Source organism: Temnothorax nylanderi, unplaced genomic scaffold (genome assembly GCF_030848795.1).
Source record: "Temnothorax nylanderi isolate EJ_2023f unplaced genomic scaffold, tnyl_v1.0 TNYL_tig0094_pilon, whole genome shotgun sequence".
Lineage (NCBI taxonomy): Eukaryota > Metazoa > Arthropoda > Insecta > Hymenoptera > Formicidae > Temnothorax > Temnothorax nylanderi.
In genome coordinates this window covers 240,643-266,054 of record NW_027249156.1, presented here as the reverse complement: position 1 = coordinate 266,054, position 25,412 = coordinate 240,643, and the positions used below count along the sequence as shown (strand labels likewise).

Sequence of the window (25,412 nt, the reverse complement as noted above, 5' to 3'; positions counted from 1 at the left end):
AAATAAACTTATATAGGGATAATTCTTTTTATGTAATTTTAAAATCATATACAAATTAGGATTTGCAATACATGTTTACCGATTTCGCTCAGGAATTGGCGCAGATTATTTTCCAAGGTGATCACTTCCTTGTTGATAACTTCCCGACCTTTCGGCGCGGTGCTATTAGCCACAGTTTCGCTGAATTCTTTTAACCTCATGAGATGTTCCGCTCCCTGTGCCTGGCCGTCTTTTAACATCGTCAAGCTCGTTAATCTGCGAGATATTTCAGATCGTTCGCCCGTTATGTCGTTACATTCTGCCAGTTTCTCTCGTTCACCATTCAACCAATCGGAGAAGCATTTGCATTGCAGATTGAAACGATGATGCTTCTCGCAGCAGTCCTCCAAATTTTCCAACAAATCTCGCGATTTGGCGACGATATTCTGGAAGAGCTGCTTGATGGATAGCAGATAGACATTCAGAGAAGTGTCCTTGGTTTGATCGACCAATTGCTGCGCTTTGTCGCAAACCGATTCGACCAACGTCTGATGCGACATGATTTCTTGGTGCATGATTTTGTGATTCTGCAATTGCGCGCGTTTTTCCTCCAATGATGATTTCAGTTCTGTGTGCTGATGCATCGCGCGCTCGACGTCTCGCAGCCAAGCCGTTAATTGCTCTTGGGATAACGAAAATTCGGCAAACTGCATCAGACATTGATCCAACTTCTGCATCGAGTTCTGCAAATCCTCAGAAAATCCGTCCCACAGGCCGCGCAGATTTCTCAACTGTTGTCTGATTATCTCTCTACCTTCTGGCGAAGTATGCACGTAGAGTTTCTCGCCGAGATCGATCACGGACTCGAAACGAGCATTTTCGTGAGTCCGGACGTCGCCGAGATCCCTGATGTGCTTCTGTCTGCTTTGTAACACCGCCAGATCGCCAACAATCTCGCTATGTTTCTTCAACTCCTCCTGAACTTCGTTGATCCAATTCAAGAAGTGATTGTATTTTTCGTTGAACAAATTATGCTCCTTTACGTATTGTTCGTACCTCGTTACAGCTTCCTTCGCCTGATTCCTGATCGCTTGATACCTGGTAGCTTGACGAGATATTTTGGTAACTAAATCAGATTCCGCTTCTACGCCTTGACTTTTCTCAACCGCCGCGTTGAACTCTGCGCCCTTTGCCACGATAGTCTCTTCCAGGGACTTCAATTTCTGTAAGTGCGCGCGTTTCGTTTCCTCGGTGCTCTTCAAGCTTTGATCTTTCACCTGCATTTCGATCTGCTTGAGCCAAGATTCTAGACGCTCGACTACTCTTTCGAACTCGGACCATTGGTCGAACAGTTGATTCAGTTTATCTCTGCCTGAGATGCATCGTTGAACGAAATCCTCCCAAACTTTCTTCTGCTGCTCGAAACCTCTCAGCAATACGGGATGGCCGGCTATCGAGGTTTGCTCCAAAATGATATTCAATTGTTGGTTGCAGTCGGCTATAATCCTATCGCCCTCGGGCTTCTGTTGCAACACGTTCTCGATCAAAACAATTTTAGATTTCGCTGCATCTCGATCTACTGAGAGATCCTCGCTGATGGGCGCCGCCTCGTTTATCACCGCGTTGATCCAATCTCGCATCTTCTCGAATGTCTGGAGGTAAGCCTCGTGATTGGCAACGTGCTTTTCCATTATACCGATTCTATCATCCACGTCTTCTGATAGCTTTTCGTGCGCTTCGATAACGCTCTTGAGCATCTCGCTGGCCTCGTCGTCCGGTGCTGTTCCAAGCCTGTCCTGAAGTTGTTCCAGAATGTTTCGGTGAACTACGACATCTTGTGCGATAGCTTTATACAAGTGCAAGGCGAGTTTCTTCTCTTGAAGTGACGGTAGCAGATCCTGCTTGTCACCCAATTTCTTTCGTGCCTCAATTAACCACTGCTTTACCTGGGAATACTTGTCTTCGAACGAGGATCGATGCATCATGTCACTCTCGATTTTCTTATAGATCACGTTTGCGCGATCAGCCAAGGCTTCCACACGACTACGCAAATTTCTCAGCTCACTTCTAATGAGTTCTCTCTGATCTGGTGTTATCCTCGTGAAAAGCGTTTCGCCCGCTTCCGCTGTTCGATTCAAAATCGCTTGTCCAGTTTCGCGTTCCTCCCGAAACGCTTTCAATTCTTTCAATCGAGATTGATAGAAGGTCATCGGTTTCGGGCCGCTGATCTCGTCGAAAATTTTCAATTTCTGTTCCGCATTTAGTAACCACGATTCCAGCTCTTTCACATTAGTGGCATATTGAGCCCTGATTTGTTTGAGTTCTCTGAGTCTGTCTAGATGTTGAACCAGAAACTTGAGCACCGAATGATAGCGCGTGTTCAAATGTCCTACGTATTGGGCCACGCGGGACTCTGGGCTAACTTCGGCAATCTCTTCTCCAAGCGCGATCAAATCTTTCATCTCGCTTTCATAATTCTCAACCTTTTTCTGAAGCTGCGTTGTCTCGGTGATCTTTGCGTCGATCTCGTCCGGATTTAGGAGCATCGTGGCCTCCACTCTGATTTTGTTTTCATTCTCTTTGAGCCAGGAGACCACGTTTTCCGATGTGAGCTCGTACCGTTGCCATAAAGCAATATTTTGCTTCAGCACGGATTTGATCCTGCGATAATTGACCTTCAGGGACTCTAAGTCGGCGGTGACTTTGTCGCGTTCTTCTCTGAGAGCGGAGATTGTCTCGGTACTCTCGACGGTGCTTAGAAGTGTCAACGAATTATCCGTGTCCACTCTTCGTGCTTCACAATCGGCAATGCCGTCTTCCACGTCGACCAACGAAGCCATTTTCACCTCAAGATTGTAACGATCGCTGCTCTGTTCGGGCTCGCACCAGGCTACTTTTTCCTTGTGAGTCGCCACCATGCGCTGTAGAGCGCCAAATTTCTCGTGATAGAGTTTTGTCAAGAAGGCTACCAACGTGGCATTAACTTTGTCGGCATGACTGACCACGCCATCCCTACGGAGTTGCAACGCCTGCAACTCTTTCGGCAAGCTGGATTTCGATATAGTTGGATATTCTGATGCCATATCCGTCAATTTTTCGTCAATTTCCGAAAGTGCGTAATCGCACTTTTCCAGCTCGGCTTTCAATTCTTGACACTTATTGATTCTGTGCAGAATCTTGGCATTCTCGCCGGTTAGATCATCGCACTTGATTATCTCTTCGCGGATCTTCGATATTGCGTCGCTGCATTTCTTCAACTCTTGTCTAATACCTTTCTCCTTCTCATTGAAAGTTGACGTGAACGACGCGAGCTTATCCGCGGCCTCTTTAACAACTTTGAATTCATCGTCCAATAAATCATTGAGGGATTTCAAAGTCGGTATGTCCATGTCGTCATTTAGTTTGATAAGTTGTTCGGTTTTTGTGGCGATACCCTGACGAAGTTGTTGATACACTGGTAATTCCTCGCGATACCTAATTAATAGCGCTTGTCCGCTTTCAGCGTCGAGTAAACGCTCACAAGCCGCGGTGAGCGCCTCGTTCGTGTCGCCGAGCCACTTTGTGAGTTCGTACTTCGCTTCTTCGATCTGCTTCCAGATGATGACTTGCGTTTCGTATGCTTGAGTCCGATCGATCACCTTGGCGTTAATCTCGTGGTATTTTTTTCGTATATCGGATAGGTCTGATTCGATCAGACTGGTCTTGAAGTTCGGCATTAACGACGTCTCTTTCGCCAGTTGTTGCGCCTTGCCGTCCATCTTGTCCAAAAATTGTTTACCCTTCTTCAAGATCTCCGAAGCTCTCTTATGTTTTTCCAGAGCCACATTTGCCTGGGTGATGTCGGTTGGCACATCTTTGACCGACTGGCAAAGATTTTTCGCTTCGTCGATGAATTTGTTTAATTTCTCTTTGGCTTCCTGATACTGTTTCCAGTCGGTATCCATTTCAGCATATTTCCTTCTCTGCTCACGCAAGAGTTCATTCACTTTTTCCCAATTACCATCCACCGAAGAGACCACTACCTGAATGTTAGTTATCGCTCGTTGATCCTCCTTCATCAAGTTATCACCTTCTCGATGAAGGATTTCCTTTTCTGGTTCTCGTCTCTGATGATCCTCGATCAAATCGTCTATCTTCTCAATTGCCGGCGCGAGTTTTTCGCAAGTGTCAACGGCATACGTGATGTTTTGCAGGCTCGTCTGAGTGTTGACGATTTCCTCTGTAATTTTTTGCTGCAATTTTCTGAAGTTATCCCACTTAGCACCGAGGTTCTCCAACTTGTCGCGTTTAACGGATAATTCCGTCTTCAATACCGCAGCCTTGGATTCAAGATCATTCAGTAAGGAAGTCGCGGTAAGTGGTCTCTCTTGCTTGTCACGAACGTGTATCCCCAAAGTGCTATCCATTTGTGGGGCCTGTTCCTTCCAAGTGTTGATCTTTGTATATACAACTTGAAGTTCCGAAGAAAGTCTATCGAGATCAGCGACGTTTGGTTTTCTGGCTTCAGATTCGTATTTACAATGATTCAATTGTGCATTGGCATCATTGTGCCAGTTCAAAAGTTCGATCCACTTCTCCAAGCCCTTCTTCTTCTCTCTCAGATCGTCTTCGAGAGCCTTGTACTTTTTCGCCAAGGATGTGTAAGTTTCGTTCAATGCAGCGGCTTCCAACATGGAACCTCGCGATGACAGTTGTTTCACTTCGTCGTAGATCGCCGCGAATGCCGGTTGTTTTTCCGAATGCTCTTGAAGATAAGCGTGCATCGTTTGCAAATTGGTATCGACGTTGTCCACGTTCACGTCCCCGATCTCATTGATGTTAGATCTTAGTCTTGTCATCCAATTCTCGAAATCGTTGATCTTTATCTGGAATTCTTGTCGAGCCAACAACGAGTCAGAGACACGATTAATATAATGTCGAACTGTGTCCGCGAGTTTGCTTACTCTGGTCTTCATTTCAACAACGCGACCCTTTAATGCGGAGGCGCCGTCCAGCGACAAACCATGACTGATATGATCGGAAACTTGAGTCAACGATATCAGTTGGGCCTGATGATCGGATATGCTCTTGTTGAATTCTTTTAGTTGCGCTAATTCCTTCTCCAACTTGGCGGCTTCCGGTGTTTGAACGCTGGGTTCCTTGAGAGCTTCCCTTTCGCTATTCTGCAACCATTCATTAAATTCTTTCGCTTCTGATTCGAACGTGTTCCATGATGAAACTAATTTATCCAGCTTGGTCGTCGTTTGTACCGCCACGTCATGAACTGCGTTCCATCGCGTGTATACAGCGTCGACTTCATCAGGTGCCACTGTTCTTCCGGTTATCTGCTGGCTAATCGTTGACAAACTCTGAACCTTCGGAAGATGCTGCTGACATTGAACTTCAAAGGCCTTGGCCGATTCTAACATTTGCGTGGCTTGAGCCAAAGTGGTGGGTTTGCTGCCCATCGTAGCTGCCTTAGACTCCGCTTGTTCAATCCAAGGTTTTATCTTCTGAATGCCTTCTTCGTATTCTCTCCACGTTGCAAGATTTTGCGTAGCCAATTGACGTTGAGTTACTATGCTCTTATTTAACGATTCAACTGCCTTATGAAGATTCTCGATGTCCTCGCGGAGTTTTTTCGCCGGCATATCCTTACGGTCTTCTATACATATGAGAAAAATAAACACTTTTTATATTAGAATATTTTTATAGCATAAATATTAAATAACGTTTATTTAAGTTTTATTTAAATCTTTTCAAATATATTACATTCAAATTATTTATGCGAATAAATAGTTAATGCTCTGCTAAAATAGAGTTTCTGCTAGAAATAGCAGAAATATCATCTGTAAATTATATAGCTATATAAGAAATAATAATGATAAAAATTAAGTAACAAAAAACGAAATTTGTGTATTGTGAAATTATGTTTTTAATATATTGTGAGCCAAGCAAAAAATGGTATATTTACCTTTTATGAGTTTCCGGGATTCGTTTTCCAGTGCATTTAAAATCGACACTTTTTCCTTTATCTCTTTTTGTAGATTTTCCGTTTGACGAACTCTTTCCTCAGGCGAAACTGTGGACTCTTCGATATTCGCGACTGATTGGGGTGCAGCTTGCTGAATCCAGGATCGGAGCTCCATGAGGTTTGATTGAAATTTATTCCATCGAGTGCTATGTTCCTGAAGATAAACAACTTTCTCGCGAACGATTTTCAACGTATGCTCCATCTTTTGTTCGGTCTCCGTCACTTCCTTTTCCAAGATCTCTTTCTTGCTTGGCGGTGTGAGCGTTTGAGAAAGATTAGTATACGTCTCGCGCAATTTCTTCATCATTTCCTCGGCTGATTTTCTCAGATTTGCGTTGAATTCCTGTTTCTTCTGCAGGTCAGCAGATACTTGAGCGGCATCGTAATAAGATGCCAATTCAATTTGACGCAGTTCTTTCTCGGCTTGCTCGATCAATCTCAAAATCTCGTCCTTTTGTTCTTGATAGGTATTCCAGAGTTTCTGCGAGTCCTTCAAAGACTTCAACGTTTCCATACTTTGGCCGTACGTATCGTTCCAGTTGGTTTCTAACTGCTGAACTTCGGAAGAGACGAAAGGTGGGGCATGTTGATCTTTCAGAAGATCTTTGCCGCGTTGTAACATACTGACAATGGTTGCTCGCTGTTGCTCTAATTGATTAAGACGGGATTCCTGATGAGCCACCGCGCTTTGTAATTTTTCAGGAACTTCTGGTGCGACGTCGGCTTTTGATTGTTCACGAACTTTGCGCAATAAAGTACACACTTCGCGTACCTCTTTGCGATATGTGTAACTCTTCGAATAGATGTCTGTCTTCGTCATTGTAATTTCGATCGTCGGTATCAGGTTCTTATATCGAGTTATCAATTGCTCCAAATTCTGCTGTGCAGTAAGTGCATCGCGATCCGAACGATTCAATGTCAAGTTGTCGAGAGTTTGAACCAGCCATTTCATTTCTTCACGCTTGCTGTCAGCTTCACGGCAGATTTTCTGCAAACAGTCAATAGCATTTTGCGACATTCATTACGTTTGACTAAAGTCATATATCAACCTTTGATGAAAGAAATGAAAGAGAAATGAGATAAAAGAAAGGACTGATTATTGATTAACTTTTATAGATAAATTAGATCAAATCAGATTAAATCGGTATTCATTCGGTATTAAAACATTTTTATTCCAAGAGTAATCGTCATTGAACTCTTGAGCGCGTTCTAGCAATTCTACAAGGAATAAGGCAAGATAGAGGTGCGCGATATTTACCGTCAAGGTCTGGAGCTATCCGGAGGGAATGCAGAAAAGGCGAAGCAAAGTATTTAAATATTTAAATGACGTGATAGAGAAATTGTATGTGAAACTGGCTGGTATTTTACCTGAAATATAGTTTTCTCCTTTTCGAATTCTTCTAGTGTATTGACCTCGTGTAAAATGGTTCTCAACGTACTATCAACATGATCCATCCAATGCACCATCTCATCGAACCTAAAATCAATTGCACAAGTTTCAAGTATTTAAAGAAAAAAAATTGCCACCGATTTGTAACACAAAATTCAACGAATGCTCACTTCTGTCTATAAGTCGCCCATTGTTGTGGAACTTCGCGCAACTGTTCCCTCAAGTTCTCCACTTTCTGCGCGGTTTCTTCCCATAAACGTTCAGCGTTTTGCGCAGTATCAGCCAGGCTGGTGTCTCTCGGCTTAAGCTTGCTGTAGGCATCGCTGATTTTCTTCAAAGTCTGTAGACAACGCTCGACCTCGAGGACGGTACCCCGGTTCACGAAAAATTCTCTGTTGCGCTGCTGAATACCGTCCACGTCATCGTTGTTGATGAGTGCTTGCTGCTCAGAACTGATCTCCATCTCGATTTCTTTGAGATATTGAAGGAAGCTGGCCTCATCTAGACGGAACTCGAGTCTCATTAGATGAAGCGGCGCAAAGGTCAGGACTTCTCTCCAGCGATTCTGAAGAGCTTCCACCGTGTTTGCGATGGAGAGTTGCTGATCAACTGGTAATACGTTCCGGAGATCTTGACCGGCCTTCACGAGATCCTGTATCCATTTTTCCTTGACTTTGCCGAAGAAATTTTTATGGTACTCGACGGATTGACGGTTATCGATGTGCTTCTCGTTGATCATCGTCTCAGCAACCGAGAGCCATTCGGAGATTTGCCGCTCGCATTCTTTAAACTTCGTCCAGCGTCGGACAGACTCTTGCAAACGTTGTTCCCAGACTTGTGCCGCTTGAGACACTTTAACAAATCGATCATTAAGTTCTCTCAAGGTAGCTCCACCTTCGGCGGTCTCCACGTCGGCGTGACTATCGACAGCCTTGACGATGTTAGCGAACACTTTGTTCTTAGATTCTAGCATGGATTTGTAGTAAAGCGTTCTCGAAAAGAAAGCTTTATGACGATCTAATTGAGCTAGAACAGCGTCTCTACCACCCGCGAGATTGATATTGGCCAAAAAACTCTCGGCTTCGTCTAGCCACGCGGATATCTCCTTTTGCCCTGCTTCTAGGGATTCTTGTTGCACCAATAATTGGTGATATAAGTGCAATTGCATTGGTATTAAGGCACGTACCTTAACAAGCGCTTCTTTCTCCTTCTTTAGAGTGTTCATCATCTTGTCGACTTCCTCGCGGGACAAATCCTGAATAAGGTTCTGGAACTTTTTACTGATATTCTTGAAGAGGTTTTCAATGCCCTCAACTTCGTTGTGAAGAGTCTGCAATTTTTCTCCGTAAGCCTTGATCCGCTCCGTAGAACTCAATCCGGTGGTCAATAAGGCAATCTCGGCATCTCTTAGCCAGTTCTGCAGAGTCTCTATTCCCGTCTTGTAGTCCTTTCTCGTTCGAATGAGATCACCCGCGTGCATATACTGTTTGGCTTCGTGAAAGAGCTGTTCCCATCTCGCTGTCAGATTCGTGTAACGTTCCTTCAGACGAAATGCAACCGATTCGTCGGATGTGGCGATCAGAAAGCTTACAGTGTCCGACAACTGCTGATGTTTGTCCTTCCACACGCTGATATCTTGAAAAAACTCCATCCTTTCTTCCTCTGGGAGAATTAAGGCGGGTTCGGCGCGAAGTAACCATGCCTCGAATTCATCTGAGACGATGGTCCAACGACGCCAGTATGCGACAACTTCTTCGAGCATACTTTGAACGCAGCGCAGATCCATCGACACGTTCTTCCATTTTTCGGCCGTCTCGCGCATAAAGCGATCAATATTGAGGTTCTCTTCTCGATCTGAAAAGCACGAATTTATCACAGTGTTATGATGAGGAAAAAGGCTATTCACTTAGGGAATTATATTTTAATATTAAAAAATTAATTAATTATGTTTGAATTAACTAGTTACTATTTATTCTAATTAATAATCACACGTAAATATAAATACCCTTTGCAACTTGTAAATACCATTAATATACATTTATTATTGGCAATCAATTAAATTGAATATCAACTAATAGTCGACTAAGGTATCTTTATTTACCAATATCACCGTCACGCTTGTATTCCTCCGCAACTTGCTGCATGTCCAAATAAGCCTTCTGAAATTCCTGGAATATCCTGTTTCGTGAAACAAAGTTGCGATACTGCTCCAACATCTGGTGCACTTTCTCCTCTGTGCCGTATTTGATGTTCCAGCCTTTCAGTTTGGTCTCAACGAGGTATAGGAAAGCGATCAGGCAACATTTGTGCTCTAAGAACTTTAATTTCACCCTTCTCTTAGCGGCGTGAGCGGGCAGGCTATCAAAGCGCGCGGACATGTTATCTAATTGTTCAGGCCGAACTTGTCTCGCCAACGGTGAGTTCTTAACATGCTGGAATTTCTCCGTCATTGCCGGTAAATCGAGGAAGAATTTTTTATGGTCTTCTAGCTTGTTCGAAATTATATTTGCCGTGCTTTCTGACATTTCTTGTGGTATATTATTGTCCGAGTATAAGAGAGCTTCGGCTCTCGCCAACCATCTGCCGACTTCTCCTAATTCTCCCGGTAACACTGAATCTAACAACCAAAGCCAGTGCAGCATCTAGAAAAGAGAATGAGACATTTCTTGAAAAGGAATTTCTACAATTCAAGGTTCTATTCGTTTAAGTTAGAGAAACTGCAGAGAAACCTACAAAGAGTTCCATTTGCTGCCATAACATTTGTATATGTCTCCAAGAATCTCGTGTGATGCTTATCATACTAGGTGTATCGACCAAACTTTGCATCTTTTTATATATAATTGATTTCTCATCAGTCTCTGCTCTAAACAACATATATTCCTGAAAAAGAATATAAGAAATAATAAATTTTTATCTTTATTTGTACTTACTTATCTTTTTTAAGCTTTGAAATAACATGAGATCTTTTAAACATTAATTTTAATAATTTTTTTGTTATATAAATGGCTTCAAAAAATTAAAATTAAGATTTACGATAAATCTGTTGGACTTATTATGAAAGTACCGGATAACTTTGTGGATAGGCGTTTGTTCTATCAAGTTGTTCGAGATGCCTGACTCTCTCGTTTAGCCATTTAAGTAGACCGTCGTATTCTTCTTGTATAGCCGCGAAGGAATCAGGAGCCGTGTTTCCTGGTTCCGGATATTTGTGCAAAAATTGGGCAACGTATGTCATGATCGATTTCTCGTCAGGTTGCGGTACATCCACGTCCTCGGGGTCCAACAGTCGAGCAATACCTAGTTCGATTTCGGCAACCTGAAAGGCTGTTTCTAGCCGAGCTCTGTTCGACGCTTCTCTCATAGCTGCTATGTTTACTAAGTTGGCCTTTATAGCATCGATGATAGCTAAGAAGGCATTTCCGTCTCTCCAACTTTCTCCGAAGTCTCGAACTTGAATACCAACGTCCCTGAAGAATCCATCATAATAACAGAAAACTCCACGTAATTGTATTGTAATTGTATTACACAAATAGCAATTCGACAGAATACTGACTTGGGCAAGGCGTTGGTGACCCATTGAAGCAACGTTTTCCGTGCGCTTTGTTTCCACTTTTCGCTGCTGATGCGTTTCCTTTCGCTTGCCGCCGAGCCGAGGCTTTCGAGGCTGCTCTGGCTGCCCCAGGTTTGTCCAAGATACTCGAGGGCTCTCGTATTCTCTTCGATCTAAAAAAAAAGCCGAGGACTGGTACGATGTTTTCTTTCCATTCTTTCTTTCCTAAAGATAATCTAGCGTGCATACTAATAAAATGCGCAATGTCATGCAATGCGTCTTGTTCTTTTAGAACGATCAAGATCATTTATCGCATTCACGATCTTGTTTTTTTTACTACTCACCCGCTTGCGATCCTTTGATCGTAGCTTGTTTATTGAAATATATACGGTTAGCAGAGTGACATAATTTACTTTACTCGCGACGAGGATTAATTTATTCGAGCAGCCACGATCATTTGATTTATATAGAAAAAGATTCCCAATATTTACCAGTCGCGTAATTAACGTAATTTAAAACTTACTTTGTGAATAAAATACTGTGATTATATATTACAGGATTAAAATTTTGTTTAATCGCGAATAATATGTTAATTGATAAGGTCAATTATTATAGTTTGAGCAAGAAAATTAGAAAATACAAATTAACTCTCGTTGCGGCGTATAAAAATATGGTGCTGCTGCATATTTGTCGAAGTACTTTGATACGTGACACGAGCGCTATATTTAAGCAGCTACCGCATACTAAGTATACTGGTGCTCTTTTGCATAACTGTCATTACATATGACTAAAATATCTGAACGTAACGATAACGATAAATACCTGGAAATATAGGATGATAGTCCATATTAGGCCCAATACTACCGGCGGTCGTCCATCGACCAAATCGGACGAATTTATATTCACTAATTTGATCTGCGAAAATATTAAATTAGAAATCGATTACCTCAATTTGCTGATAAAATAACGGAAATACTCACTTTCTTGCTCTGTAAAAATTGTAACGCAGTATTGGCGTTACTCAAGAAATGCGGTCTCTTTAGATTACGGCCTCTCTCCACAGGCTGAAAGATCACGAGCGTTTTAGACAACTGGTTTTAACATTTGTCTCACAAATAACAGCGCAAATATTTCATTACCAGTTTCTCCCCTGAAAGAACTTCAAGTAACGCGAGAAGGCGCGTACCATCTTTCAGATCCTCGATTAAGTCATCAATACGAAGCGGTTGGACTCTCTATAGAAAAGAATATTTACAAATTGTGTAATCACGACGAATCATATATTCTTCTACAAATAAGAAAAATCTTATTAAAAAGTTTTAAAAATGTAAGTACGCCAAGTACATGAAAACATTTAAAAGTATATATGCATCATTAAATCAAGAATTAACTGCTCAAAAATAAATATGAAATCAATCTAATTAGCCAAGTATTTTTGCCGCTTATATGAAATTTGATATGCGTATAAAAATACTTAACTTAATAATTAATAACAATTATATTAATATTTAATACTTTAATAATTTAATATTTAATGCTTATAGCGTATAATATCTTTAAGTTAATACAACGTTGACCATAGTTTGCTGCAAAAAATTTCTACAATAATAATAAACTACATTTTCGTTGTTTTCCGATCGTATTGATTCTTGATCTATATAGCGATATATGTTACATAGATCAGTGTTATTTGTTCTTCGTTTGATGATACACAGTTTTTCTATCAAAACGGCTATTCGGTACGAGGACGCGCTCGGAGCGAGGCGCTCGGCTTCAATAGCTTCGTTGCCTCTGATGCATGCATGTCACGACGAGTGGAGTTTCCGCAGTAAGGCAAGTTCTGAAGGATGCGGAAGTAGGGGAGTATCGAAACTCAAGAGCCAGGTACGGGCTAGATCAGCCCGTTCAAGTTTCGATAGCACGATACGAGAGGCAACCCGCGTCATGTTTTATAACGCGTCACGTAAGGATCGAGAGCATTACGTAACTTTGAGAAAAGAACTAGAGTCAGCTTATCGAGAACTACCGTCGCGTTATCGTTATCGTTATCAAGTACTTGCCGGTAGAACGGAGCACGATATCAGGGCAAAATTTGCCAGGCGCGAATGTTTGTTTCATTGCGTTTCATTGAAGATGACAAATATACTTCTTGATACACGCTTACCTTCGACAGATGAGAATTGATCCAATTTATAAAGGTTTTCTTCTGCACGCGTTCTTGTTCGTCTGAAAGAAGAAGCGAGAAACAAATATTAATTTTTGCGCCGTAAAAATAAATTAATTGAAGGAGAATATGTTTCCACGAAATTAAGGAGCTGATTCTTGAAATTGCGACACGTGTTTTTGAGAGGATATAAATTATTCGTTCAGATGAGTGTATTGGATGATGAATGTCGAGCTGAAAAAGAACACAGTGGTGTTCGTGGATTTCGTGGGCATTTGCGAATCATCAAAGTCAATTATGAGGATTGTGCGAAATACATTAGCGCCGTTTTATTTTTAAATCTGCCGTCACTTTTACTATACTTCCCAGTTATGGTGCCGTCACACTACGAGGCACACACGCGATAATGAATGTGCAACTGGCATACACCCGCAGGCGCATGATCGCGAGACGAACATTAATCTGTCACGTAAATTATTTGCGCGATATGCACGTCCGTTCTTAACACGATCTGACTGCAAGAGGAAAAACTAATCGTACAAGTCAGCAGATGAATATGATCGGCGAAATAGATTGTGTGCGTAGAGATTCATTGCATAGAGATGTTTATAACTCTTCTACAAAATGCGAGCTTCTTCTCACAAGTTATTTCTGCCTTATACGTTTTTTTAAAAGCAATTGGGAAAATTTATGGGAAATATCTCATCTATCTTTGATGATGGCATCTATTTTAGACGGTAACTCATTTATTTCTGCGTATGAAAAATGCGAGGGTGATGTTTATCTTTCAATGAAAATATTCTGAGCCATAATGTTTAATGTATGCAATTTAAATTGGGATTCTTTTACTCGCCGACACACGTGCGCTTACGAAACGACGTTACGACGGTTCCTGGAAGCAAAAATCTGCAGTTCCCGAAATAAAACGGCGTTTGATGTCACCAACAGGCACCAATACCGTTGCCTTGAAACAATGTTCCTTTTCATCGAGTCCTCCATATGATCTCGCCACGGTATATTATATCTTCGTGTCGTAATGCGATCGTTTTTTGCAAACGCATGAGATAGGCTTCAACGCGCGGTGCGACTATGATCAGCAAAACTGTCGATAATTAACGAAGACACGGTGCTTCATTCGATGCAGTTCTCCTTCTTTTACGAGTCAGAGAATCGTCAGAAGTTTCTTTTCGTTTGATCTTTCGGACAACGTTGCATAAATCGGACTTTTTGACACAAGTTCGTTAATTTTTCTGTGGACACGAAAATTGCCTTGGGAAATATTTGCAGTTGAATTTTGTTTAAGAAAGATATTGGAAGAGCTCTTGCTCTTGCAATTACATTACGCGTCGCGAATTCTCCTTTCGATAAGATTAATAGGACATATTCTCAAACTCGCACGTACATATAAAGATAAGAAAACACTAAAGACGATACAGTATTCGCTAAAAGCAAATATACAAGAGTTATGAGAAATATTTTAAATATTTTTGTAATATATGTATAATTATTTCATTTAAATATATTTTATGTGCATGTTCCAAAGACGGAATAATCTTTGCACTGCAAATTCTTCGATTTATAATTAATTTTTTCTCAACAAGACAGTTGAAATAATAGCTTTATAGTTTTGAAATAATTAATAATTGACAAATTGGGAGATAAATAAAAATTAAGGAACGAAAATATTAAAAATTGAAAAGACACGATAAATGAGTACTGTAGTATTTTCAATAAGTATTAAAAAATCATTCCCCTATATGGATCAAAGAAATTGCATTAAAAGAACATTCGATTATGGATTACCTTGTACAAAATAGCTGCTACGAGAAGAGTAATTTTTTATTGTGGAATATTAATTATTAAAATAGATGAAAGATGATACGTTTTAATAAAGAATGAGGAAAGTTCGTAGAATTTGCATACATATGATAGAAGCTTAGATGAGGAATACTGACCTATTGAACTTTCGCGATATATGGGAAACTGTAAGAAATTACTATCGTCAGTCTTTAATGTCTTTATCGCGTCATTTTATCCGCGGTAGATATTTGATCATCGCTACTGGGTGTGAACGAAAGTTGAAGATCACGTTGCGTTGCAGTACAACCCGGTAACATTGAAAAGGCAGGATATTCCCACGCGTTCTCATTACCATTCATCGCGAGTGTCATGGTTACAGTAAATCGTTCGGCAAAACACGCGAGACGTAGTGCCTGTGATGCGTTTAATTACACAATTTTCGAGGGTTCTTCATACCTACATTGCCGTAAATGTCAAAAGTGACATCACACACATGCGAAGTAACATAGATCAAATATTAGCTGTCAAAGTACCATTTTTGGAATACAAAGAGTTTCATTACGAATAAAATAATTTTAATAATAAATAATCTTCCTACAGGCATTTCTCAATATCTAATTTTTTGAACAAGTTAACATTTTCTGGAAAATGCATAAATATTGAAAAATTTATATGCCCATATAACAATTATTATTTAATGATTCTAATATTTGAGATCTTCAAAATAAAAATAATTATTAGTATCACTTACAATTCTTTATATTATAATTATAATACTTAAATATAATTATGACAATAATATGATTACAGTAAGTTAAGAACCAATCTTCATTCGTATGATTCATTCGAGTTTTTTACTATGTACAACGTCATTTAATCTAGTGTGTAATTTCAACCATTTGTAAGAAGCACGCGTTTGTATCATTTCTAATTTTAAATTCAGCTGATCGGGAGGCGCATGAAAAAGTCCACCAAACGTATTCTCGTACTCGAAAATATCCGAAATTGCATCGCGTAAAGTAAATTTTGCACGATGTTTGTCAAGCACTCACGCCCGCCAACGACATCCAAAATAAATACCGTTTTAAACGAGCAGAAATGTTATTCTGTAACGCGCATGCCACTCTCGCCTTCGTGAATAACATTCAGGATTCTGGGACAAGATAATCCGCGATTATGTCATCGGTGTTGTGAGAACGAGACTCCGGTACTCGCGTAATCGTCCAAACTAGCGACACATGCGTGCATTTTTACTTATACTGTATCGATGCTAAATATTTCTCGAGTAATAACAGATTCGGTTACTAGAATCGAGAGATATCGATCGCGGAATAGTGATACCAGGATATAGATAACATTAATCAGATGTCTCGGAGTCAATATCATCTATATCTCTTCCTCGCTTCTATCTTTATCCACTTTTTCTACCTACGTGTTTTTTTTTATTATTATTCAATGTTCCTTCGTAGATAAATATTCAGAAGTCATTTTACGTTTTTTTTTTTAACTTGGCTGCTATATATAAGTTATAAAATTCAAATTTGTTCAAAAAGATTCATATTTAGTTTTTGAGAATATAATAATCTTATTAGCGCCGTTATAATTGAGCCAACTGCATAATTTTGATTGCATTAAAAAGAAAATAAAGGTAAAAATATTAAATGTTACTGTATGTGATTTATCTCTTGAAAAATTGTTCTTAAAAATTAGTTTGTTATCCTATATTAACTCTTCGATATTATTTTAAATTGTTCTGTACGTGAAGAATAAGTACATCTTCCTTGTAAGCATAAATACGAGACATCGATTACATAAGTTTAATTTCAGCAGGTTCTATACCAAATATCGTGATTTCAGTTTTCGTGACGGAATGGATGGCAGAGCACTCGTGCGTTCGTTCACGTGTCCGTCTGTGAGTTACTGCTCCGAAAAAAAGATAGGCAAAGGCTAAACCTAAACCGTATATTAATGTCTCATTATACGGCGTCACGGAAGGTAACTGTGCGGCTGTGAAAATCAACGTAGCAACAGGAAATTTCAGCCATTATGCATTTACCATGGACGAAGTTTACGGGTTAAGAACCAGAACGAATGCGGAGTGTCCTAAAACTCGTGTCTCAATTTTAACGATAGATTTCCTAGCAAACTTGAATAAACTTCAAAGTTTTTTGCGACCTACGAGTCGGGAAACTAAATACATTGCAAGATCATATTTTTTTTATTAATTTTAGATATAAACTTTATTTTAATATTTAGTATTACAATTAGCTATTATTTTTCTTTCCTCTTTCTTATATAGCAAATAAATACAGTTCAGATCCAAAATAATATCGCAATAGCATTCGCAAATAGCCAAAGTTGAGTATCGAATAATTCGATAAATGTTAGCGTATCAACAAATCCAGATTTACAGTTTTAATTTTAAAAATGTTTCAAATTCATTGCAAAATCTATTATAAAAATTAAAATTGATATTTGAAACATTTTGTATACTACCATATGACTCCAATGACTTTAAAAATATTGGATTATAAAATTTGCGTAATATATAATGATCCATTATTTTATTTAAGCAATATTATGGATACAGCCGAAATTGACTTTCACTCCCTCCGATTATTGTTCGCAAGTTTGTGCTATATATAGCCGATTCTCGGCTACGATCGACGTATTTTTACGCAAGCAGATAGGCCGATAGAAGAAAAATTAACGGCATAACACGGATCGATAGGGAAACTTTGAACCGGAACGATCAACTCACGGAGGTCAGATCGCTTTTAACGTTCGCCACGCTAACCGTTACTTGTCGTGATGGTTCAACCGGTCGCGCGAGGAAGAAAACGTAAATAGACATTGGCCGTTTAAACGTTTGAAGCAACCAGAGACAGTCGCGTGCCGCCTCGAGAACCGTGTATCACGGATAGCCACCAACACGTTAGCTGAACGCATAGATTCATCTCAAACTTAGGGCATTACGGAGTTCGTGAACTTCCCTGATTGTGTTGCTGTCGTGCGAATAAATTACAAAGCTAGAACACCGAAGGAAATAAACGCCTACCACATATTATAGTACTTCATACTTTTCGATTACAGCAATTTTGAATCTTGTAGTAACAAAGTCATCTTCGAGCATCTCCTAACGCATCTCGCTGACGGATTGTTTGTTAGCTTTCTAAAAAATTGAATTAAAAATTGAAAGCCGAGGATTCAGACACTCGTTATTATTTATATTCATGCATGGGACACAGAAAAATTGGTTCTGCGCCAGCAATATCCTAATCTTCTTCGTTGCGCAAGTAGGCTTATACCATAGAATAATTTCACGATCATGTTTGTGGTCGCCGACCAGTATTACGACAGCCATGCAAGACAGCAATATCCGAGATGTCCGGTTTCCACGCGAGGGGAGGAAAGGGAACCAGTAAAGTGGGACAAGTTCTCGAGGATGAGGTCAGACTACGTCTCCTCTCGGATGAGACGGGATAAATTATGAAAGAGAGAGAAACGTGGTCAAACAAATCTTACAACTTGATATACACTAGTCTTACGCGGTAGCTTTTCCTATAATCGAAGTCATTAAAATACTTCGACGATACATTATGCAATTGTGGTGACTCGTTAAATTTAAATAAGCAACAATCGACGCGCATGAGTGTTCAAAGAAAGAAAAAGGAGAGAACTATGATATGACGTTCATTTCAAGTCATAAATGGATATTTTAAGAATAATTATATATGTTAATTATGATAAAATGTCTTGCGTTTTAACATTCACTATGCATTGTTCGACACGCTACAAATACAGGCGCGAAAATATTTTCGTTATTAGAATAATGTATCTATGTGTGTGTTCGTGATTCAACAACGAAAAATAAACGCGTTTCGTGGCAACTTAAAGAGATATTTTACCGGACATGCAAACGCAAAACGGAAATTAAGAAAACATTTTTACGTTCGATAAACCAATTAAGCTGACAGAAAACGAGCAAAAATTTTTTATGTAATGGAAAATGACAATTTATAGTTACGAATCATCTTGTATATAAATCATGTCATTCGCGAAGATCGATATAACCGACTGTACTTTATTCCGAGAAAACATCGCTCGATAATTGTCGCTAGGAAATGCATTGCAATGAATAATTGTTGCAAAATTTACGGATGAAGTCAATATCCATAATATAATTCTAATCTATTTCTTTCAAATATTTGCCAATTTTATATTACAAAATTATATTAGTTATTCTATTTTCCTTAGATATTGATATATTCAAACATTGCTACAAGATTTTGACCAGGCTTGCGACTATTGTAGTCAAACATTTTATAATTCTGTCCTACCAAATTAATGATCACTGTAAACATAGTCATAAAAGCTAACAGCCGATGAGTCTGTTGCTAGGGAATAAAAATGAAGTTATTAAAGTTTTATTATAAATCCATTGCCGCACATAAAACCTGTAAAACGTTTATTTCTTGGTCATCGCTGAGACATCGATAAAGAAATACGTAGACATGAAGCTTGTTCGTTTTAGCTAAACTTCTTTCGCAGTTCATGTCTTTTCTCCTTTTCTTTCCAACGTAAAAAAAAGGAGAAAAGATGAACAGTGCAAAAAGTTCAGCAAAAACGAACAGGCCTATGTATATGTTTCATGTATTCAAAGTTCTGAAAAAGTTCTTCAACAAACAGTCCTTCAAAAGCATTTAAACAAGTATATAAGTAAGACCAACTCTATTATTGTGCTGAAAGCCAGATATATAGAACATATTACATTGTTATGATAGAGAAGCCTTTTTTCTGACAACAATCCTATCTTGGTAAGTCTGATCGTCAACCTGCCGTTGATCTACCGTTGACCTACTTCGCGTCTGACCAGTAAAACTGTTTTAACGACTCCGTGCACCAATCGAAAAGCCAGTCCTGAGATGAGAGATAACCGAGCATGGCCTTGACATTCATACGATAACTCGAGTAATTTATCAGACGTACAAATATATCTATGAGTCTTTATGGAAAGGTGCCGTTTGGCATTTAATTTCAAGCTTAGCGTGTCAAATATTCATTGATCGATACGATGATATTATATAGATAATATAAATAAATAACCTGATAAATACAATCGTGATAAAAACAAAAGTTGCGACATGCATGTACGCGTGTATGCACGTATGCATGTAAAGTTAGAAATGATATGTATATCTCACTAACACTGAAAATTCTATTAATTAGCTTCTTTGAAATAGAAATAAAATTTGTATGTGGAAACGAATTTAAATTTCGGAAACACAAATTTGAAATAGATTCTTCTTTAATGAGTACTTGGTAAAAATTTTGATTTATTGGAAGCTTTCGAAATTTCACATTAGATATTTTAGCACAATTAAGATATTATCTTACATACTATCAAAATAGAATTACGATTTCAAGAATCAAATACAGGACTTCGTTGCAAGTAGTTTTACTATTTATACCTTACTAAGATTGAAACTCATTAATAGTCATATCGCTTTTCATTAGTCCCACTTGTTTTATATTTGCACGCGAAATTGTTTCTTAATTGCTTGATAATTGATGTTTCGTATAAACGATGAGGTAAGATCGCATGTTGTAGAGCGCGCACGTGGTCTGTCAGGCAAACTATGAAAATTACAGCATGCGAGAGTGCTATAGAACGAACCCGTCCGAAGTTCTCGATTTGCTGTCATTAACGCGACGGACAATCAACCTTTCGCTGCATACGCGCGAATATATATGTATTTCAAACGCGCGCGTGGGCGCGATGTGCCCTCTCGCTAACGAGCCTGCTCCTCGAAATTTGGCGCACTCGATTAATTCATCATCCGACGGGTTTCTACGACGACAGAATTTTGTTCGACACACGCGCGAGAAGTGACGTGTTAAAAGTGTGAAAACACTTTGGATCGCATTCTCATCGCTAACTGTGATTATTTAGTCCTGAGTTTTGGTTGTATTTTTGCTTCCGTATGAGTGTATTCAATTTTATTATGTGACATTATATATGGTCGCGCAGAACTTCTCTTCGTGTCTCTCGTAAAAGGACTCTAGAGTCTAGAGGAACAAGAGAACGGATAAAAGATGTGGATTGAGATAGAAGGATAGCCTTGAACCGAGGTTCCTACGATCGTCATCGTTAACTATTATACTAGCGCACGTTACGAGGCGCATTAAGTTTTATGCGCAGCTCGCCGTTGAATGGCAACGTTATGCAATGATCCCATAAATGATTATTCCATTATGGAGATTTTTATGTAGTTCGACAGATTTAAAAACAAAAACATTTTTATAAGATGTTTGTTGTATTCTACTTTTCAGGAAGAGATATCTTCGCTTTGCGAGTAACTGTATCGATGATCTCTGTATCGGCGTTATCTGAGATTAAGCCTCGATAATATCTGTACAATTATCAATCAAGCATTTAAAAGTCTTGACAGTTTCAAAAAATTAAATGATTTCGATTCTGCGAGTGTCTTAAGAATTGCAAGGTTTGCAAAACGCTCTTTGCAAAAATGCAGCTGTCAGCTAAAATTAATCGCGATGCGTGAAATCGCCGATCGAGATCAATCGATTCGCCAATGTCCTAAATAATCCTGTACTGAGATCTCCTTTCTAATCGAATATGAAATATGGTGCGGATAATCAATAATCATTAAATCAACATCATTACCAACAACCTGTAGAGTATTTTTTTATTATGAGTACCGGTACTTGAATGCGCGAAAATTTCCAATACTTGACGTGAACGACTGTCGCGAGCGACTCGGCGACTCGCCGGCCGGCAAAAACGTCGGAAATATCGAGACACGAGAGAATTGACAGCAGCCCAGATTCTCGATTTTCAGGTCAAGACACCTGTACCTTTGATCTCGGCGATGTGCGCGTCGTACTCGCTTCTGCTGCGCACGTATTCGATTCTCGCGGCGACATTCTGGAAGCTCTGACTGCGATACTCGGCGTACCATTCCGAGGGCGGCCGTTCGTCCGGGCCCAATTGCTGAACCCGAGGACTGCTGCATCTCCTCTGCGACAGGCTCTCCTCCGAGGGGAACCTCGTGAAGGAGGTGACCGAACTGGACTTGCTGCCATGACTCTGCACGCCGTGACTATGACTCTGATAGGCCGAGTCTTCGAGGATCTGCTCCTCGCTGGGAGTCCTACTCGACTCCGTCAAAGCGCGCTGCTGAATGACCGCGGTGTCGCCGTTACTCGTGCTGATCGCACGTACGCTTTTCTTCACGGTGATTTTCTCAAATTTCACGACCTTGGCGCCATTCAGCTCGCCTTCCTCCACCAGTCGCTCGAAGCTTTCCTCGAACGAAGAGTCACTCGCTCTGGAAGACGGTCGCCGGGGTGTCGGCGATCGGAAAGATCTGCGCGCGTCCGAATTCTCCAGGAGATCCTCGGTGCTAGGACTACGTCCGGCCGACCAGACCTGTTCGAAAAAGCTCACCCGGTCCCGCAGCCGGCTACCACGTGGCGTTCTCGGACTGCCGCCACCATCGGCGCCGCCACCGCCGGGGCTGTCTACCCTTGGCGGAGTCGGACTACCTCTGGGTGGTGTCGTTCGCGACATATTCCAAGAGCTGCTTGTCCTTTTACTTCATCGTTTTCGCCCAGAAATCATCAGCCGGCACGTCTCGCTCATCGAGTCCGCATGTCAGCCCGGTTCTTCCCTCTTCCCTCTTCCCTCCCCCCGTCTTAATTTTATATCCGAGAACTCTGCTAGCCCAACACCTGTTTTCCCGACACCACACCCCATACACTGGGTTGCATCTGCCGCATTCGCGTCACCTGCTCCGTTTCAGTGATTATCAAGAGCGTGCGAGTAGTTGGAGACGCGTCCTGTCACCTTATCAATCGTATCGGCGAACTGCAACCCTGCCTGCGAGTATATCTCGGGCTGATTTTCTGTCAGCACTCATGACAGCGGAGTGCGCACCTACCTACCTACCTATAGCTCGCGTCGCAGGCGCGCGCATGGAATGTACGAATACGGAATGTATACGGTATGGCCGTGCGCGACGGGCGCCGGTTCGATACTACCGGCCTGTCGAGACCTCCTCCTTCGGTCTCCTCCACCTCGTACCGCCGCCATTCCCACTTGCCTGCGACGATGACGCGACGCGACCCGACATGGGACAACCAAGAAGACCGGTATCGAAGGCAAACTCGACCGCGAACTCCCTCCAAAAAGAAACTCGCGGTTTGTTCTAAAGGGTTTTTAACTTTTCTCGTTCGATTAATCCCTTTATCCTATTTCTTCCCTGGCCCTTGCCCCGCTCGATCTATCTACGGTGCCAGCCGGCAGATTGACTAACTCGTCGACCGTCAATGCGGTCGCTCGCTTCAGGTGCTGCCTCTCTCACGAGGGGAAACTTTGACTCGAATTAATCGATGATTATGCGGTTATAAAACAAGTGTTATGGCATGTGTGACTCGGTATAATACATCAAAAATAAGAAGCTCTTTGATATGATATAATAAATGTGCAAGATACGCAGAAATATTTTTCTAAAAATAACACGTATTCTAGCTTTTGCAAGATCTATTTTTCAAAAATTTAAGGCTCTAAAGAACAACGAGTTGAAAGAATTATCACGAGAAGAAAGCGATGGAAATTCATCAAAGCCTTTGTTTGCTTTTCTTATGGAGACTTATTTGTTAATCCTTACTAAGTCGGAGTTAAGATATAATGAAATGAATATCGCCGTCGGGAGACGAAACTGGAGTAGTTTAAGACCGTTTGACGTCGCGACGCAATAAAGAAGATTAAAGGTCTTAAGAGATAAAAATATATACTCCAAGTTGTGCATCAAAACAATTCGTAAATGTCACGGGAGGTTGAGCCAATTAATCCAAAAAATTCAAATAATCATGTTTTAATACATTGCGCAAATACACCCTATTAGGATAATTATAATGTAAATAGGGGAATAAATTAAATTACGTCATGTAAGTAGCTGCAACGCATTAAGGCAACCAAGTGCGTATGATCGTTATTCGATCTGACCATTTCGCCAATCGTGAGAATTATGCGATCGTCCATAGTCATGCTGCTTCCAGCAAGTAATCCCTTTTTGCTAATAATCGGTGTAATAGCGATATGATTTCCTTAACACGATCATTAATGTCACGGACTACTCATCAGCTCCATTCGCGCGAACGTCGTTCTGACATGTTGCAATCTGCGGCAAAGCGGTCCCCGCAATTACAGAGCATGCATCCCGCATCTTAATCAGGCACGCGATACCCAGCGCGCGATCATCAATTTGCAAATCGAGTTACCTAGCGTTGAATTTAATCGGCCGGCGAGATGTCAATTTCGTACGCATTTATCTCCTCGAATCGTGGATTCGCTCACAGGAAGCCGCGAGATTTATTAAGCACGCGTGAAGCATGCGCAAGCACGCGCTACAAATTTTAATGAGCGTGTTACGATTTATTAATAGTCAAATTCCAATTATCATCATTCCTTCAAAACATTCTGAAACTTGATAGTGAAGAATTTAAATATAGCGACGCATTTTAAATATATGAAATATACCTCATCGCCTTTATATGAAAAAATGACGTTTCTTTTGCTTTCTATAAAGAAAATTTCGAGAATATATTTGAACCGATCAAGTCGGATACTCGGAGCATGATTTGTGGGATATGTTGTTTTGCGAATCGAGGATGATCTTTAAACGTTGTGCTATCAATCTATCGGTGAGGTGATTCGTCCAGCGGGGCCGACAGCGAGGTGTCTCTGACAGGAAAAGCGAACGTAACGATTGCGAATGGCGCGGCAGGTGTTCGTCATGTCTATTTATAACTCGTTCACGTCTCCGCGGATTCTATCCTATTTTCCCTTGCACCACAGTTCGATTCGACGAGTATGCGAGACGCATGACGCGACCCGTCGCCATCGTCGCGGCCCGTTGCGCAAGAAGCGCAGACGAATTACGATCCTGCGAATGCACACATCGTGAGAGTATCCGTAAGTAACGATGCGTCCTCCTTTTACATCTTTTTGCGACAAATCTAGGTCTGCAAACAAGGACCTTATTTCCAAATATGCATCTTTGCTTCCAAAAATGACTATGGAAAGTTTCTTAAAGCTGCAATTCTTTTATTTTAATATATATCAGAAATAGAGATAATTTTAAATAATTTTAATCTTATTTCTGGTTATATCAATTTTTCATTACTTTCAAAATACCGAGAAATCACATGTTTTATTTGTGTGGAATTCAATGTATCGACTTCCGCGAAATCTCAAAATTATAGCTTCATCAATAAAACGCAAGAGAATTATAGAAGAAATAAATTCCCAATGGTGTTCCCCTGATGAAAATCGACGAAAATTTTATGGCTCCCTTATGATATGCACGCAGACACGATACACAATCTGAGCACTTACATCCCCATGGTCGAAATTTGCGTGCGCAACAACGCTTCGTGATTTGAATCGGCAGATAGTCTATAATTAAGGGTTTTATAGGAGAATGAGTGAGGG

At 40.4% G+C, this 25,412-nt stretch overlaps 2 protein-coding genes across 13 annotated transcripts in view; one reads left to right on the top strand and one right to left on the bottom strand.

Annotated features, from left to right (window-relative positions):
* Msp300 (Muscle-specific protein 300 kDa) overlaps positions 1-22,933 on the bottom strand; it is a 90,458-nt gene extending 67,525 nt beyond the window's left edge. For 4 of the 9 annotated variants that reach the window (XM_071710959.1, XM_071710962.1, XM_071710960.1 and 1 more), the window contains exons 1-14: positions 21,773-22,675; positions 13,097-13,158; positions 12,072-12,167; positions 11,913-11,996; positions 11,755-11,847; positions 11,277-11,300; positions 10,936-11,105; positions 10,447-10,849; positions 10,116-10,262; positions 9,484-10,024; positions 7,553-9,236; positions 7,361-7,469; positions 5,933-6,980; positions 80-5,623 (exon numbers count right to left, since the gene is read on the bottom strand). In XM_071710959.1, the coding sequence (XP_071567060.1) occupies positions 80-5,623; positions 5,933-6,980; positions 7,361-7,469; positions 7,553-9,236; positions 9,484-10,024; positions 10,116-10,262; positions 10,447-10,849; positions 10,936-11,105; positions 11,277-11,300; positions 11,755-11,847; positions 11,913-11,996; positions 12,072-12,167; positions 13,097-13,158; positions 21,773-22,487 (10,720 nt within the window). In that variant the 5' untranslated portion in view covers positions 22,488-22,675. Of the gene's footprint in view, positions 1-79; positions 5,624-5,932; positions 6,981-7,360; positions 7,470-7,552; positions 9,237-9,483; positions 10,025-10,115; positions 10,263-10,446; positions 10,850-10,935; positions 11,106-11,276; positions 11,301-11,754; positions 11,848-11,912; positions 11,997-12,071; positions 12,168-13,096; positions 13,159-21,772 lie in introns of all 9 variants that reach the window. The other 5 variants (XM_071710966.1, XM_071710967.1, XM_071710961.1 and 2 more) reach the window with 3 other exon arrangements.
* Positions 1-25,412, top strand: part of LOC139775174 (uncharacterized) — a 115,008-nt gene that overhangs the window by 85,707 nt on the left and 3,889 nt on the right. Inside the window, exon 1 of one of the 4 annotated variants that reach the window (XR_011718758.1) lies at positions 23,089-24,893. The exons of 2 other annotated variants lie outside the window; for them this stretch is intronic. The gene's annotated coding sequence lies outside the window, so the exon portion shown is untranslated. Of the gene's footprint in view, positions 1-23,088; positions 24,894-25,412 lie in introns of those variants that run through there. One more of the 4 variants, XR_011718757.1, reaches the window with a different exon arrangement.